This window comes from Barbus barbus (genome assembly GCF_936440315.1).
Source record: "Barbus barbus genome assembly, chromosome: 10".
NCBI lineage: Eukaryota > Metazoa > Chordata > Actinopteri > Cypriniformes > Cyprinidae > Barbus > Barbus barbus.
The window spans coordinates 29,554,770-29,571,264 of NC_136738.1; the positions used below are offsets into that span (position 1 = coordinate 29,554,770).

The window sequence follows — 16,495 nt, forward strand, 5'->3', positions numbered from 1 at the left end:
TTCCGTTGTCATTCATGTAAATGTTTCTGCTTCCTCATAGATCAGGAGAGCTGCTCGGATAACAATGCGGGCTGCACTCACGGCTGCATCCAGGGCCCGTTTGGAGCCCAATGCACTTGTCCTATGGGCTTCCAGCTGAGTAACGACTCAAAGACGTGCGAGGATCTCGATGAATGCCATCCTCCGGGCGTCTGCAGTCAGCATTGCTTCAACGAGAGAGGCTCCTTCCGCTGCCATTGTCAGGATGGATACACTCTAGAGGCAGACGGACGCACCTGCAAGGCCTCAGGTTTGTGCTTTGTGATCTCTGACAGTGCTAAGACAGATATTAGTGGAGTGGAGCCACGATCGGACTCCGGAGGCCAACTGGACATGCTCAGCCTCTCGGATTACCACAGATAAGATGAATAACATATATGCCAATCACAAACTTTCTTATGGGGGTAATTAGGTGGTAATCACCAGGTGTGTGTGTTCACTGCTGTGTGTGTATGCACTTTGGATGGGTTAAATGCAGAGTACGAATTCCAAGTATGGGTCGCCATACTTGGCCGTATGTCACGTTTCACTTTCACAAAGGGTTGTTTATGAGCTCTGCCGCTGACAAGAGCCCATTCCCTCGAGATAACCTGGTGAAAAATGCTGTCATCCGATATACCTCGTCTTCTTTCTGAATGATGCTTTTCAACAGGACTCTTTTTTATACTTCTATTTGGCCATGTCAGATATGTCTTGCATAGTTTTATAACTGAGAGCTGACACGTGTTTGGATTAATTTCTAGTCCTGTCGAGGTTATTTGATATATTTTGAGATAACGGTGTGCTTTAAATTATAATCACATATTGCGGTCCAAATATGAAGCACAAAACACTGACTGCCAGTCAAAAGTTGGACACTTGACTGAATTATGTTTCTCATCTTTGTGAAAGCCTTTTGATCTAAAGGATTACGCTTGAAGGATTGGAATTGGGTGTTTATTTACAAAAAGTTTATTTATTTTTTAATAAAAAATTATTGATTTAAAGTTGGATGAATTTGACTGGATAGTGAATTATAAGCATTATCATAAGCATCAAAATGTTGTTCGTCAAAATTTCGGTCAATTCATAATTTTAATACGTTCATAGTTATTTAATAGTTTTGATGACTTTACAATTATTCTGATATTTCCAAAATAGTTCAATGAGAAATATAGTTTTTTTAATTATATATATATTAAAATATTTTAAACACTTAAATATTTAAAATGTTATTTGAAATATTTTATTATTGACTGAATTGTTTCTCATGATTGTGAAAGCCTAAAGGATTGTGTTTTATATACAAAAATGAGTTGTGCACTTTTAAATTTATTAAAAAAATTTATTTTTAAAAATGTTATGTTATGTAACAGTCAGAAAAACGGTGAAATAAATGTTGACAAAATGTTTGAATGTATCGAAATAGTTACCAAAATTGTATTATATATATATATATATATAATTTAATATTTAAAATATTTACACAAATTTTTAAACGTTTGGGGTCAATATGATTTTTTTTTTAAAAGAAATTACAAATTTTGTTCAGCAAGGACACATTAAATTGACCGAAAGTAATAGTAAATGTTTCAAAAAATGTTAATTGTTAGAAAAAAATTAATAAATTTAAATAAATGCTGTTCTTTTTGAATTTTCTGTTTATTTGGGCACTAAATCAGCATATTAGAATGATTTCTGAAGGATCATGTGACACTGAAGACTGAAACTGAAAATTCAGCTTTTCATCACAGGAATAAATTAATTTAAAAATATATTAAAATAAAAAGTTGAATATAAAAAGTTATTTAAAATTGTAATAATATTTTACATTATTCTATTCTCTCTTTCTCAATCTGACAGGATCTCGAGAGGCCTTGCTGTTAGTGGCCAGTCGGAATCAGATTGTATCAGATGACATCCTCGCACAGCCAAACGTTATTCGGTCTCTAGTGCGTGATGGCCGTAATATTGTGGCAGTGGATTTTGACTCAGTTACGGATCGTATTTACTGGTCTGACACCACCCAGGACAGAATATGGAGCGCTCACAAAAATGGGACTGACCGCACCGTGGTGAGTGACACGAACGCCACTGGCACCCTTACAGTCAACATGACCAACATTTAACCCTAAAACATCATTTGTCTTCCCGGGCAGATATTTGACAGTGGAGTGACCGTTACCGAGAGTCTTGCCGTCGACTGGGTTGGCAGAAACCTATACTGGACAGACTATATTTTGGAGACCATAGAGGTGTCCAAACTGGACGGGTCTCACAGAACGGTGCTGATTAGTGAAAATGTGACCAATCCAAGAGGTCTGGTGGTGGACCCTAGAAACAAGTAAGATCAGTGACAAAATAACATGTTTATGAAAAAAGAATTTGAATGACCAGAGGTTGAAAACAAAATCCATTTTTATGTATTTCAGCACACACCTGATGTTTTGGACGGACTGGGGCAGAAATCCTCGTATCGAGAGAGCCAGCATGGATGGGAAATTAAGGACCACGATCATCAGCAACAAACTTTATTGGCCCAATGGCTTAACTATTGACTACCCCAACAACCTTCTTTACTTTGCAGACGCTTACCTAGACTTTATCGACTACTGCGATTACGATGGAAAGAACCGAAAACAAGTGTTGGCCAGTGATTTGGTGAGACCTTTTATTTGATGTACTCATTTATGATACTGTAGCATTGCAGACTGCAAAAATGGTGCTCTTTCTCAGAGTTTTTGTCTTGTTCTCCCAGTATAAACTTTCTTAAATCAAGAAAAATTTACTTAAAAATGCAAAATGTCATAATATAAGAAGTCTATAGAATTTATAGAATAAATTGCGAGTTATATAGTGAGAATTGCATGATATAAAGTCGCAATTGTGAAAAAAAGTCAGAATTGTGAGATTTAATTTTGAGAAAAAGTCAATTGTGAGTTTATAAAAAAGTCGCAATTGTGAGATACAAAGAGTCTTGCAATATCTGCCTTTATAACACAATTGTGAGTTTATATCGCACAATTCTGACTTTATTTCTCAGAATTGCGAGTCTGTCTTGCAATTCTGATTTTAAAAAAGACAGAATTGCATGATCTAAAGTCGCAATTGTCTCACAAAAATCGCATTTGCATACAGATGCACAAGGCAATTAATTGAGTGTATAATGCATTTTAATTTTATGGAAAATTTGAAAATCAAGCAAAAGCACAGCTAGAACTGCTTTTCTGAATTTCTAATTGGTCTACATTAGATGCCATTTTTAGTCACAAGGCAGAGCATTACTTTTGAAAACCCTTGCATGTCCTTGTTATGTATTTAAATGGTGCTTTAAGTTGTGTTTAAATGCATGCAAAATAAACTCCAGTTTGTAATGCATTGTATAATTGCATACTTGCATGAAGTGTATTTCAAGCCTAAGTATCTTAAAAAATGATGAATGCTTTTTTTTCATATTTACTGTGTGAATAAATAAAACACCTTTTGTTTCTCAATGAAAAGGTACTGCAACATCCCCACGCAATTACCATTTTTGAGGATTTTGTCTATTGGACCGACAGATACGTCAACCGCGTGATCCGGGCCAACAAGTGGCACGGACAGAACCAGACAGTGATGCTGTATAATCTGCCCCAGCCCATGGGTCTGGTGGCACTTCATCCTACTCGACAGCCTGCAGGTACGACACCGATCACAATCCTGAAATACAGCCAGATCCACTAGCTGCTACCTGAGGAGAAAAGTGTTATTGCTAGAATTAAATACAGCTATTTTAACAAAAAATAAGCATTTCTGGAAGTCACTATGATAAGAAAAAAGTTTAAAAAGTGCTGAATAATTAAAGCTTTTTGTCACGTTTAATTGTGCATTTGTTGTGTACTTCAAATCTCAAAGTATATTTTTTGAAAACTATGCTTGCAGATTATATTAATGATATAAAAGGCCACTTTTATGACTGTTTCCTAACACTTTTAAAATATGCACTCTGTATAATGTCAAAAATTGACTTTAAAATACATTTGTGTATTTTACTTTTAAATACACAATCTTTACAGTATGTTTTAATAATCTGTTGTGAAGCTTTAAAGAAGTACACTTATTTTGATGTGTTGACTAACATACTAAATTGTAATTTTAACTGTGTTGAAGTTAATATATGTTAAATGTTATTAATTTGCAACTTCATCATTACAAATATACTGTATGACATGCAGGTTTCAATAGAAATTACATTTAAGTCTATTTTGGTTTACCATAAATGCTTGTCAGTACAATTCGCTGTACACTTTAGGATTATTAAAGACAGTAGAAGTAATTTAGGTCTACTTAAGTGGGTTAAAAAAGCACTCTGAAGTTCAGCTAATAGCATTTATTGTAAATTTAATTTACTTAATTTTTTAACAGCAATTAACATGCACATAACATGTTTTGATGTGTTTTTTTCCTGCAGGTTATAACCCCTGTGACCCCCGTTCGAGCCCCTGCACTCACATCTGTCTCCTGTCAGCGACCGGTCCCAGGTTCTACTCCTGTGCCTGTCCGTCTGGATGGACTCTCGCCGCTGACCAGTTCACATGCGCTAGAGGTACGAGATACATCAGCCGAATATTTGTGGCCGATGCGGATATCTAGAGAGCAGAGCGTCTCTCGCGTGTCAACATGCCATTATAAAATCATGGTGCTCAAGTTAAAGTTAGTTTAACTTTTAAAGAATGAGTCTCGAGCCCCCACCCCATCCCTGTGTCTCCTGTTTTTCAAAGCAAAGAACTTGCTCTGTGTGAATGACCACTAAGACTAAGGGCTTCCTGTATTTTTATCTCATTTTCTTAAATCAAGCTGCATTTACATGAGATGCATAATGACACAAGATATTGTGTCTTGTGTCTTAAAAGTGTATCAAAATTAAGTTAATAGTTTAAAATTCATAAAAGTTGTGTTTGTTTGTAAAGATTTGACCTGTAAGAATCATAGAATTTTGTTGGTCATTGACCAAAAGCAAATGGACAAATCCTACTGGGTTTTTGTTGAGGAAAAGAGGTTGATGTATCTATTAACCATTGTATCTAAAAGAACTTTAATGGACAAGATAAATTAATGCAATGAGTTTAACAGTTTATTCCTGCTTGTGGCTGTTTTAATGAATAATGCATGTGTCTATGTCTTTAACGCTGGCCTCTGTCCATTTAATCTACTTCACAGTGAATGAATGAAGCAGTCTTCTGTTAAAATTGGATATAGATTTCACGGGAATGAAAACTTGTCAACAGCTACCCATTTTCGATTTACTTAGTAAGCTTTTTTGCAGAGGCAAACATTTACTATTATAAAAGACCTTAGCTCAGCTGACGGTAACGGATGAAAGCGCGCAAGAGGCCTTTAGTCTTAAGAAGCCCTTAACATTCTCTTAGGGCAAACTCTCAACCTCTCTCAGGTTTCAGCCTTTGTTAGCGCTGTCAAGTGCATTCTTCCATGAGAGTTTAACAATTAATCCAGACAAATGGTGATTGAATGGGCTGCTTATCGCAATCAACTGTGCTGACACAGCGATGTTTACTCTGCAAGTAGCTCATATCTGCAAGACTAAATGCAACGAGATGATACCTAATTCTGGGAGTCTGTGCTATCCATTGTGAAAAATACGTGTGCTTAATTGTATTGAATGGGTACTTGTAGTGTACTTAAAATCTTATTTATTTTTATTTTAAAAAACTAAAAATATTACTGAAATAAAAGACCACTTAAATGTACTTAAAGAGAGTTTCTAAATGTTCTTAAATCAAGACACATTTACTTGAGAAGCAAAATGTCTAATCTTAAGTCTTGTTTTCTGAAAACAAAAAGTTTTTGTTTAAATGGGGTAAGAAAAATAGAAAGGGAACAAAAGGGAAAACAAAATGATTTTTCTTACCCCACTGACAGATTTTTTTTCTTGTTTTAAATAAACTGATGTAATTTTGATAGATTTTTTGAAAACAAGGCTTAATATCCTAAGTCCCAAGATATTTGTACTAGAAAACAAGATAAGAAAACATAAGAAATGACTTTAATTTCTTAACACACTTAAATGCACTATTAAAAAGTGCAATTTGTTATAATGTCAAATTAAACGTTTTAAGTGCATTTTAAATTTGTATGTTTTAATATTTTAAAGAATTGTACATATTTTGATAAGAAGGCATATGGAAATGACTTTTTAACTGTAAATGTATCTATAGTGTGTTATTCAATATTATGTTTAAAGTTAATATATTTTAAATGTACTAAATCGCAGCTTCATCATTACAAATGTGTGATTACAAATATATTTAAAACAAGTTTCAATAGAAATAACATTATAAAGTATATTTTAGTTTATAGTATAATTACTTGCCAATACATTTGGCAGTACACTTAAACCACATTTCAAGGCAATTTCAAACAAATTTTAAAATTACATATAAAGATGCACTTAAGTCCTACCAAAGTGAGTCAAAAAACGATCTTAAGTTCGACTAACTGCTTTTAATATAAATTTAAACTATAATTTGTTTAATTTAATTGCACATCCCAGGTGAAAAACAAGTGCACTCCCATAATGTACTTAAAGTTCTCTATTTTTGTGCACTAATTTTGTACTTAATATACTAAAAATGATTCTTTAGTACTTCTTAAGTTAAACTTAAGATCATCTAAGTGTACTTAACTGTGCAATTTTGGGGCGCCATGAATATGAACTAAAATGCACTTTTAACTTACTATCTCTGTATTTAAAAATGTATTTAGTCTTCAACTATCTTTCATACACTAGTACACTCAAGTGTACTACAATTGGTGACTAAATACATTACGGAAGTGTGCTTTTTTTCACCTGGGATAACATGCACTTAGGTATCCAAACACATGACAGTACATTGAGTTCGCACTTAAGTATATTCTAAGCTATTTTATTTTATTTAAGTGCTCTTATAAAAATATGCTAAAGTGTACTTCTTTTTCTCAAGGATAGACATCTGTGAGCTTGCTTACAGGAACAGTTCACCCAAAATTGAAATCATTTAATTATTGTTTGGTTGACAATAAGATGTGCCCCATTATGGCTGATGACTTTGCAGTTGAGGATCCATTCCTGGTGGTGGTGAGAGACAGCATCATTTACGGCATCCCGCTCAACCCGAATGACAAGAGCAATGACGCCATGGTGCCGGTCGCCGGGCTGCTGAATGGATATGACGTCGACTTTGATGACGCTGAGCAGATGATCTATTGGGTGGAACATCCGGTAAATCATATAAACACTTCCTATCCTATTTCAAATTATCTCAAATTAGTTGTATCGTTAATTTGAACTAGTTAACAGGTGCTTTGAATGCTAAAATTTTGTCTATTAATTGTATCTTATTTATCTGCACAGGGGGAGATTCATCGAGTAAAGTCAGATGGTACCAACAGAACTGAGTTCGCACCAGCAGCCATCCTGGGCTCCCCCGTTGGGCTGGCTCTGGACTGGATGTCTCAGAACCTGTACTACTCCAACCCTGCATCACAGTCTATAGAGGTTGGCAAGACTTTAGATCTCATTCCCCTGCATCATAAATTGTTCTTGTCAGGGCTGAGGGTTATTGCTGCGTGCTGAAGATTTCTGAAGAATAGTTTAAACACACCAGTTTCATCAATGTTAAAAACTAGTTTAGGTCTTGTAACCAGTAGATCTATGTGCTAAAGCAGTGTTGTTATCAGTTACAAAATGTTTTAAAAATTTGTAAAGAAAAAAAAAGAGAAATAAAGTTGAAAGTGAAGTTTCTCAAACTAAAGTTGAAATAAAGACAAATTAAAGTAAATAAAAATATAAAAAAACAAAAATGACAAAAACACAATACTAAAACAAACTAAAATTAAACTGAAAATATGAAAAAAGGTCGTTTTAATAATAATAAATATTAATATACTTATTAGTTATACTAAAATAACTTTGGAAACAAGAAGATCCAAGTTAAAAATGATGAAAATGAAAGTCATTGCAAAATCATTTTCAGCACAAAAATACACAGATATAGTACTCATATTAATGTAAACACTGTCAGTTTGTCTCGAGTAAATGTAAATAGGCGAAAAAAATACAATTTGTCAAAATATTACACCTGTGCATTTGGTTTCAATTATTGAATATTTACTTGAATACTTGATACTTCTACAAATTTCATTTGTATTGTTTTTCTTTGTTGTACTGCTTGTAATTCATTTCTTTGTTCTGTATTTTTTTTTTTATTACTTTGATTATTATTTGAACACCCTGAGCAAATATATACTTTTTTTTAAATGTAATTTGTTAAAATATATATATATATTTTTAACATTTTAAATATTTGACTTGTTAGTTATGCAGTGGTATTTAAATTGGTAACAATAACTGAGAAATGTCACTGGTACTGTTATTTTGACAAGACAAACCCAATCTGATTTGTTTCAGGTTCTCAAGCTAAAAGGAGAGACTCAGTACAGAAAGACTCTCATCACTAACAACGGCTCACCTACTGGTGCAGGAGCTCCCGCTGGCATTGCGCTGGATCCGGCACGTGGGTAAGTCCAGATAAGCAGAAGTCTGGCATTAACCCTGATCCCTAAATTCAACAAGCTCCAGATGATTTAATGTCATCTGTCTTGAGCTCACTAAACAACAGTCAACTTAAAGCACACATAGTCATGATCAGATTATATACTAGTATAAGCATGAAATTGCTGTATTTGTATACAAACACAGAGGCAGAAGAGCAGTATTTCCCATATGTTATGGTTTTGCATATATGATGCTATTCTGTTTAGTGATTATCTGTCTTTGTTTTAGAAAGATGTACTGGACAGATCAGGGAACAGAGAGCGGGATCCCGGCCAAGGTGGCATCAGCAGATATGGACGGCTCCAATGCAGCCATCCTCTTCACCCATAATCTGGAACATGTGGAGTTCATAACCCTAGACATCAGAGAAAACAAGCTCTACTGGGCCGTTACAGGAACTGGCGTGGTATGGCAGTCAGAAACATTAATGTAGAAAAATATATCTTATGTTCACCAAAGCTGAGTTTATACAGTAAAAGCAGCAATATTGTGAAATATTAATACAGTTTTAAATAACTGGGTGCTATTTTAAAATGTAATTTATTCTTGTGATGCAAAGCTGAATTTTCTCCAGTCTTCAGTGACGCATGATCCTTCAGAAATCATTCTAATATGCAGATTTGGAAGTTCAAAAGAACAGAATTTATTTAAATATTTTGTAACATTATTGTCACTTTTGTGACATGTTTTTACCCACTTTTGATTAAACTGATGTGTCCCTGCCGAGTATTATTTCCTATAATAGTGTATTTATGTATAAACATTTGTGACCCTGGAGCACAAAACCAGTCTTAAACCGCTGGGGTGTATTTGTAACAATAGCCAAAAATACATTTTATGGGTCAAAATTATCAATTTTTCTTTTATGCCAAAAATCATTAGGATATTAAGTAAAGATCATGTTCCATGAAGATATTTTGTAAATTCCCTACCGTAAATATATTAAAACTTAATTTTTGATTAGTAATATGCATTGCTAAGAACTTCATTTGGACAACTTTAAAGGCAATTTTCTCAATATTTAGATTTTTTTGCACCCTCAGATTCCAGATTTTCAAATAGCTGCATCTCAGCCAAATATTGTCAGATCCTAACAAACCATACATCAATGGAAAGCTTATTTATTCAGCTTCCAGATCATGTATAATTCTCAATTTCGAAAAAATTGACCCTTATGACTGGTTTTGTGGTCCAGGGGCATATTTATTTCTGTATTTTTGCATCCCATAGAACCCATACTGGTCGTTATCTAGTTTTGACACCCGTTACATATCTCCACCAATTTAAAACTTATTTAACATAATAACTCAAATTCTGCAACTGTTTCTTCTCTCCATGTTTCAGATCGAGCGCGGTGATCCCGATGGATCAAACCGCATCACTATGGTGAATGGACTGTCCCATCCGTGGGGTGTGGCCGTATACGACTCCTACCTGTACTTCACAGATCGAGACTTTGAGGTGATTGAACGCGTTGACAAAGCCACAGGACTCAACCGGGTCGTAATGCGGGATAACGTCGCTGGTCTCAGAGTACTCAAAGTGCACCACAGAGACTGTGAGTATAATAAATACTAAAAACAAATACTTATAGCATAATGGCTCTGTTCATACAAATCTCTGCACTATGACGCAGTGGAGTTTGGTGCTCTTATATGCAAAACAAGTGATGTTAAGTTAAAAATATGCAATGCCCTGTCGAAAAAACAGCATATGCTGGTTAGTTATGTTTTGGTAGCTGGTTTAAGCTGGTCATGTGCTGGGTTTATAACCAGTTCAGGACCAGCTTAAACCCATTCATGACCAACTAAGGACCAACTTAAACAAGCTCAAACCAGCTACCATGCTTCAAAACATACCTAACCAGCATATGCTTGTTTTTTCAGCAGGGATATGATAATAGCAAACAACAGTTTAAAACCTGTTTTAAAATAAGCTGCTATTGAATTTAAAATAATAATAAATATATAAAAAATAGACATTTATCAAGACAGTGTGATCATGAACTCTTAATAAACATACAACTACACATCACACACAAATGGTAATAGTAATAATGTAAAATAGTCCATTTTTAATTAATTTCAATTCAGTGTAAAGTACTGTATTGGCATGATTTTTTTGCATACAATATTGCCAAATCATATAGAAAACAAGCAAAAACAAGCCAAAAAATTACAATTTGACAGCAACGAACAACAGTTTCAATTTTTTTTTATTAAAATAAGCTGCAAAGTAATGAAATATATGTTTAAAAATAATCATATATTTATACATATATATGTGACCTTGGACCACAAAACCAGTCGTACGGGTCAATAAAAGAAAAATCGATCATTTTGACCCATACAATGTATTGTTAGCTACTGCTACAAATATACCCGTGTGACTTATGACTGGTTTTGTGGTCCAGGGTCACACACACATATACATATAGAACAATAACAATATACAGCTTTAGACATTGTTAGCATGTTGCTAAGCTAACATTGTGAACTCTAATACACATAAAACTACACATCGCACAGAAATGTTGGGTAAAATAGTGCATTTTTAGTTAATATCAATTAAATTGCTGCCTGTGTAGGCATTCCTCCGTGCCAATTTTTTTACATTTATCTCTGATTCATTCTGCGGTTGATGTAGGGTGGTCTTTTCTGGAAGTCATCGTAACCTTGATGGCCGTGTAGCAATTACCAGAGAGGGATGAATGACTTTCAATAGGATATCAGTTTACCAATTAGTTCCCCTCTGCCTCAGGGGGACACTCAGCTTTATGCAGAGAAGAATCAGTGTCCCTTTGTTTGGTGTTCAGTGCACATGTTCATTCTCCAGGGCTGTGAACGCCGTCTATTGTATAAGTGCTTTCAGTAAGATCTGGAAGTGCTAGCAAAGCAGAGTCCCAATATATCAGTACTGCTACACATTGATATGCACCAGGAATGTGTATACATTACCCGAATAGATAGATATGAGTCAGTATCATGTACTCTCATTCTCATTATCTGCTGTTTGTCTTTCTGTCTGTCTCCCCATAGCCTCAGCAGGCTCGTCTAACGGCTGCAGTAATAACATGGGGACGTGTGAGCAGTTGTGTCTGCCTCGTCCCGGTGGCCTGTTCAGCTGCTCCTGTGCGACTGGGTTCAAGCTCAGCGCTGATAACAGAACCTGCTCTCCATACCAATCCTACGTGGTGATCTCTATGCTCACTGCCATCAAGGGCTTCAGTCTGGAGGGAGCAGATCACTCCGAGTCTATGGTGCCTGTGGCAGGCAGAGGTGGGGTTCAGTAGGACTGGGTGATATAGAAAAAAATACTATTATATAAAACATTATAATATATTTAATTAAGATAATATAATAATTATTATATATTTATGTATAAAATATTTTAAATAAAATTTTGATATATATATATATATATATATATATATATTATAATGATTTTATATGTATTTATTTAAATGGGTATTTATTTATTTATATCTATATTATTTTCCAATTGTTTTTTTATATTTTATATTATGTATAAATAAATAATATATATTTATATATTCATTATTTTGTATTATAAATAATATTTTTTTATTATTTTGTAATAAAGAGAATAAATATTCTTTATCATATTTTTATTCAATTTAAAAAATTTATATATATAATTTATTCTAAATACTACACACACACAAACAAACAATATATCTCTTAATATTTTAATATTTATGTATTTCTATTGAAGCCAATAGATTCAAAATATTCAAGAATAATTCATAAATTAAAATAGAGTAAAAAAATCTAGTTGAAAAAAATATAAATTCATATCATCTACATGTAAACTCAAGAAGGAATGATACTTAAACTATTTTAACATGAAAATGGCACACATGACATTTATGTCTATTTATGAGAAAAAATGAAATTATTTATATTTTTTTATATTATTTTTATATGATATTTGTTTTTTTGGATTATAAATAATTAAAAGGTTTATATTTTTATATAAATTTTTTATTATTTTGTAATAAAAAAAAAGAATAAATACATACACTTACACACACAATGAAGTGGACTGTTTGAACTGACCAATATTATGTCATTTTTGCTACTGATATTTAAGTCAGAGATGCTATTAAAGCTTTACAGCCAAATAAGAAACACATTTATTCACAAATGTTGCTTTATTGTATATTGCTAGCATATTTTTACTAATATATTGTGAATAATGTGTATAATGACAAATGCATGGTATAACAGAGAGAATAAGAATGTTATTGCACTATAACACTTTGTGCATGTGTGTGTCTGTGTGTCCTGTAGGCCGCAATGCTCTTCATGTAGACGTGCACATGCCTTCTGGATTCATTTACTGGTGTGACTTCAGCAGCACCGTGGCGTCTCAGAATGGAATCCGCAGGATCAAACCGGACGGATCTGGATTGCGCAGTATTGTCACCTCTGGAATCGGACGTAATGGCATACGGGGCATTGCTGTAGACTGGGCCGCTGGTGAGGGCTTGTGTGCTTGTTGTATGTTGAAATCAGATTTGGTAACATGTTTGACTCTGGTCAGTATAGCTGTGACTTTCTGAATGGAACAAATTTGGCCACTTTCTAAAACCTGAAGTACTTCCAAAGGAATTTGAAGACTAATGCCAAGTGCTTCAGATCCACTGGACTCATGCAGTGTTACGAGAGGAATGTTCTAGAGCAGCTTTAGAGGTCAGAATGGTGACAGCCTTACCGTAGGGACATTAACATTAACTCACATCAGTATAAGCACAGACAGGTGGCGTCGGAGAAGATTAAAGATTAACACATGACAGAAAAGAGGCTCAGTTGGTTCAGGCCTCAGTGACCCATGGCTTGTTAAACATACACTTTTGACCTGAATATGTGAAAAAGCAACCCAAAGTTGTAATTGGCATTAAACTAATCTGACATTATAGTTGTTTTATTCTCAATATATATATACACTACCATTTAAAAGTCTCTTTTTCTCACCGGAACTGCATTAATTTGATCAAAAATACAGTAAAAATGTTACATATTATTTTAATTTTAAATAAATATTTTCTATTTGATTATATATGAAAATGTAATTTATTCCTGTGATGCAAAGCTGGATTTTCAGCATCATTACTCTAGTCTTCAGTGTCACATGATCCTTCAGAAATCAGTATAATATGCTGATTTTCTGCTCAAGAAACATTAATATCAGGGTTAAAACAGTTGTGCTGCTTAAAATATTTGTGGAAACCATGATACATTGTTTTTTTCAGGATTCTTTGATGAATAGAAAGTTTAAAAGAACAGTATTTATATAAAATAGAATACTTTACAATCTTTTGAAATCATTATAAATGTCTGTACTGGCCAATTTTGATGAATGTAATGCATCATTATGGCATAAAAGTAGTAATTTATTTAAAAAAAAACATAATTTTTAGGATTCTTTGGGGGATAGAAAGTTCAAAAGAACAGTATTTATTTGAAATAATTATAAATGTCTTTAATGCCCAATTTTGAAGAATGTAATGCATTATTACTGCATAAAAGTACCAATTTATTTAAAAAAACAAAAAAACAAAACAAATATACTGTGTATGACCACAGAATGTTGCAAGGGACCAATCAGAATGAAGTAATCCATAGTGATTTATGTAGTTATTTGTTTATATATACTATACAGTTGTCTTAACTATGGCTAAAATGGGCTTTGATTTTCTATGAAACAAAACAAATTTGCTTATGTTTTGTTGCACATATTGTTCTTTTTTTGTTACTCTATAACAACATTCATAACGGACTAACTTGACATGGTACAAGAGGCTAAAAAAGCATAGATATCCATCTAGTGCATGTGTACATAGACAAACAAAGTGTTTGGTCCTTAATCTCTCAAAGCAACATTAAGTGTCGGTGTTTCTCAGATTGTTTTGCAGTTTCTCTGATGTTTCTTGTTTTTGTCTTTCCACAGGAAATCTCTATTTCACCAATGCCTTCTTGACCGAGACGTACATTGAAGTGATTCGACTCAATACCACATTCCGTCGTGTCCTTCTAAAGACCCAAGTAGACATGCCTCGTCATATTGTGGTGGACCCCATGAACAGATACCTCTTCTGGGCCGATTACGGACAGACCCCCAAAATCGAGCGAGCTTTTCTAGACGGTTCCAACCGGACCGTGCTGGTTTCCTCAGGCATCGTCACCCCCAGAGGCCTGGCTTTGGACCACAGAGACGGCTACATCTACTGGGTGGACGATTCCCTGGACATGATCGCACGAGTCCGGCCCGAGGGTGGCGAGGCGGAGGTCGTACGGTACGGGAGTCGCTATCCGACTCCGTACGGCATCACTGTGTTTGAGGGGAATGTAATCTGGGTGGACAGAAACCTGAAGAAAGTCTTCCAAGCGAGCAAACAGCCAGGTGCAACCGACCAGCCGGTCGTGATCCGAGACAACATCAACATGCTGCGGGACGTTACCATCTTCGACCGGAGAATGCAGCCAAGTTCGGCCCACGAGCTCAATAACAACCCCTGCTTGGAGTCTAACGGCGGCTGCGCTCACTTCTGCTTCGCCATCCGAGGATCTCAGACGAGGAAGTGTTCGTGCGCCTTTGGGAATCTGGCTGCGGATAGTAGCAGTTGTGTGGTATCCCGAGATGACTACCTTATCTATACGACAGAAAGCACTGTACGATCTCTGCGGCTGGATCCAGAGGATCATTCGCTGCCCTTTCCCGTGGTTAACGTGCCCCGGACTTCGGTAGCCCTTGATTTCGACCGGTTGGATGGCAGGATCTATTTCACCCAGAGCTCGGGAGCGGGCCAGAGCAAGATTAGCTTCATTACTTTGGCTTCACCTACCTCTCCTGCGACAGAGGTGGCCTCAGGTGAGCAGCTTATTTAAACTCCTAATGCACCCTGACACTGCAGGTTTAGCTAGAAATGGAAAGTTCATTAAGGCAATCTTTGAATGTTGGCTTGACAAAGTATCTCGCGTGACATTTACAATGGTTAGTTTGCAGACTGGAGGTTATTTAGGCCTGATGTCGTACCACTTAAGCAAACTTGTATTTTTATTGTGAAATATAAAAAAGAAATAAAGCATGAAAAGTTATTTGTTTCTCAGGTAGAAAATTCTCATAATTGTTAATGTTATTTTACATTTTGATTTGAGCAGATCAAATGTTCAATTCTGGAGTTATTCAGGATCGTGTCTACTGTCTGAGAGTCACAGAAAAATGTGTGCAGAAATGTACAAAAGCTGATTGATAATAATATAATATAATATATTAAAAAATAATAAACCAAATGTAATCTGAAGATTGTTCTGTAACATGCAACATGATTTTTGTTCTGGTATTTTAAAGCAATATTCTGTATTTGAAAAGATGGGCTGTATAAGTATCTTCAGCAAGCACACAACGCTGCCTGAGTGATGCACACACAAATAAATACAGTATAATAACCAAATATAATGATAAAAACTGTTGATAACCACGTTAAATTAGAAAGTTAGCAAAATGAGATTTAAAGGGACAGTTTTTTTATGGCAATTGATGACAATTATGTCATCATTTACTCCACCTCATGTTGTTCCAAAACTTTGCTCCTTATAAAGTTTTTTTCTGAACATTTTCTTCTCTGTGGAGATCTGGGAGCTCCTGATGGCATTGCCTATGACTGGATCAATAAGAGGATCTATTACAGTGACTACCTTAACCAGAGCATCAACTCCATGGCAGTGGACGGGTCTCAGAGGACTGTTGTAGCGCAGGTGCCCAGACCCAGAGCCATCATGCTGGATCCATGTAGAGGGTGAGTCTCTCTTTCAGTTAGACTGTGGTTTAGATGTATAATGAGCCATTTTATCATCTAAA

At 34.9% G+C, this 16,495-nt stretch overlaps 1 protein-coding gene across 1 annotated transcript in view; it reads left to right on the top strand.

The window, feature by feature from the left end:
* LOC306876249 (low-density lipoprotein receptor-related protein 2-like) overlaps positions 1-16,495 on the top strand; it is a gene marked incomplete at its 5' end in the record, with an annotated part of 94,569 nt that overhangs the window by 39,053 nt on the left and 39,021 nt on the right. Inside the window, 15 exons of the mRNA XM_079427265.1 lie at positions 41-289; positions 1,882-2,093; positions 2,178-2,362; positions 2,451-2,679; positions 3,520-3,697; positions 4,469-4,603; positions 7,110-7,276; positions 7,409-7,552; positions 8,465-8,574; positions 8,840-9,017; positions 9,956-10,169; positions 11,650-11,889; positions 12,925-13,113; positions 14,585-15,505; positions 16,268-16,433. Coding sequence (XP_079283391.1) covers positions 41-289; positions 1,882-2,093; positions 2,178-2,362; positions 2,451-2,679; positions 3,520-3,697; positions 4,469-4,603; positions 7,110-7,276; positions 7,409-7,552; positions 8,465-8,574; positions 8,840-9,017; positions 9,956-10,169; positions 11,650-11,889; positions 12,925-13,113; positions 14,585-15,505; positions 16,268-16,433 — 3,517 coding nt within the window. The remainder of the gene's footprint in view (positions 1-40; positions 290-1,881; positions 2,094-2,177; positions 2,363-2,450; positions 2,680-3,519; positions 3,698-4,468; positions 4,604-7,109; positions 7,277-7,408; positions 7,553-8,464; positions 8,575-8,839; positions 9,018-9,955; positions 10,170-11,649; positions 11,890-12,924; positions 13,114-14,584; positions 15,506-16,267; positions 16,434-16,495) is intronic.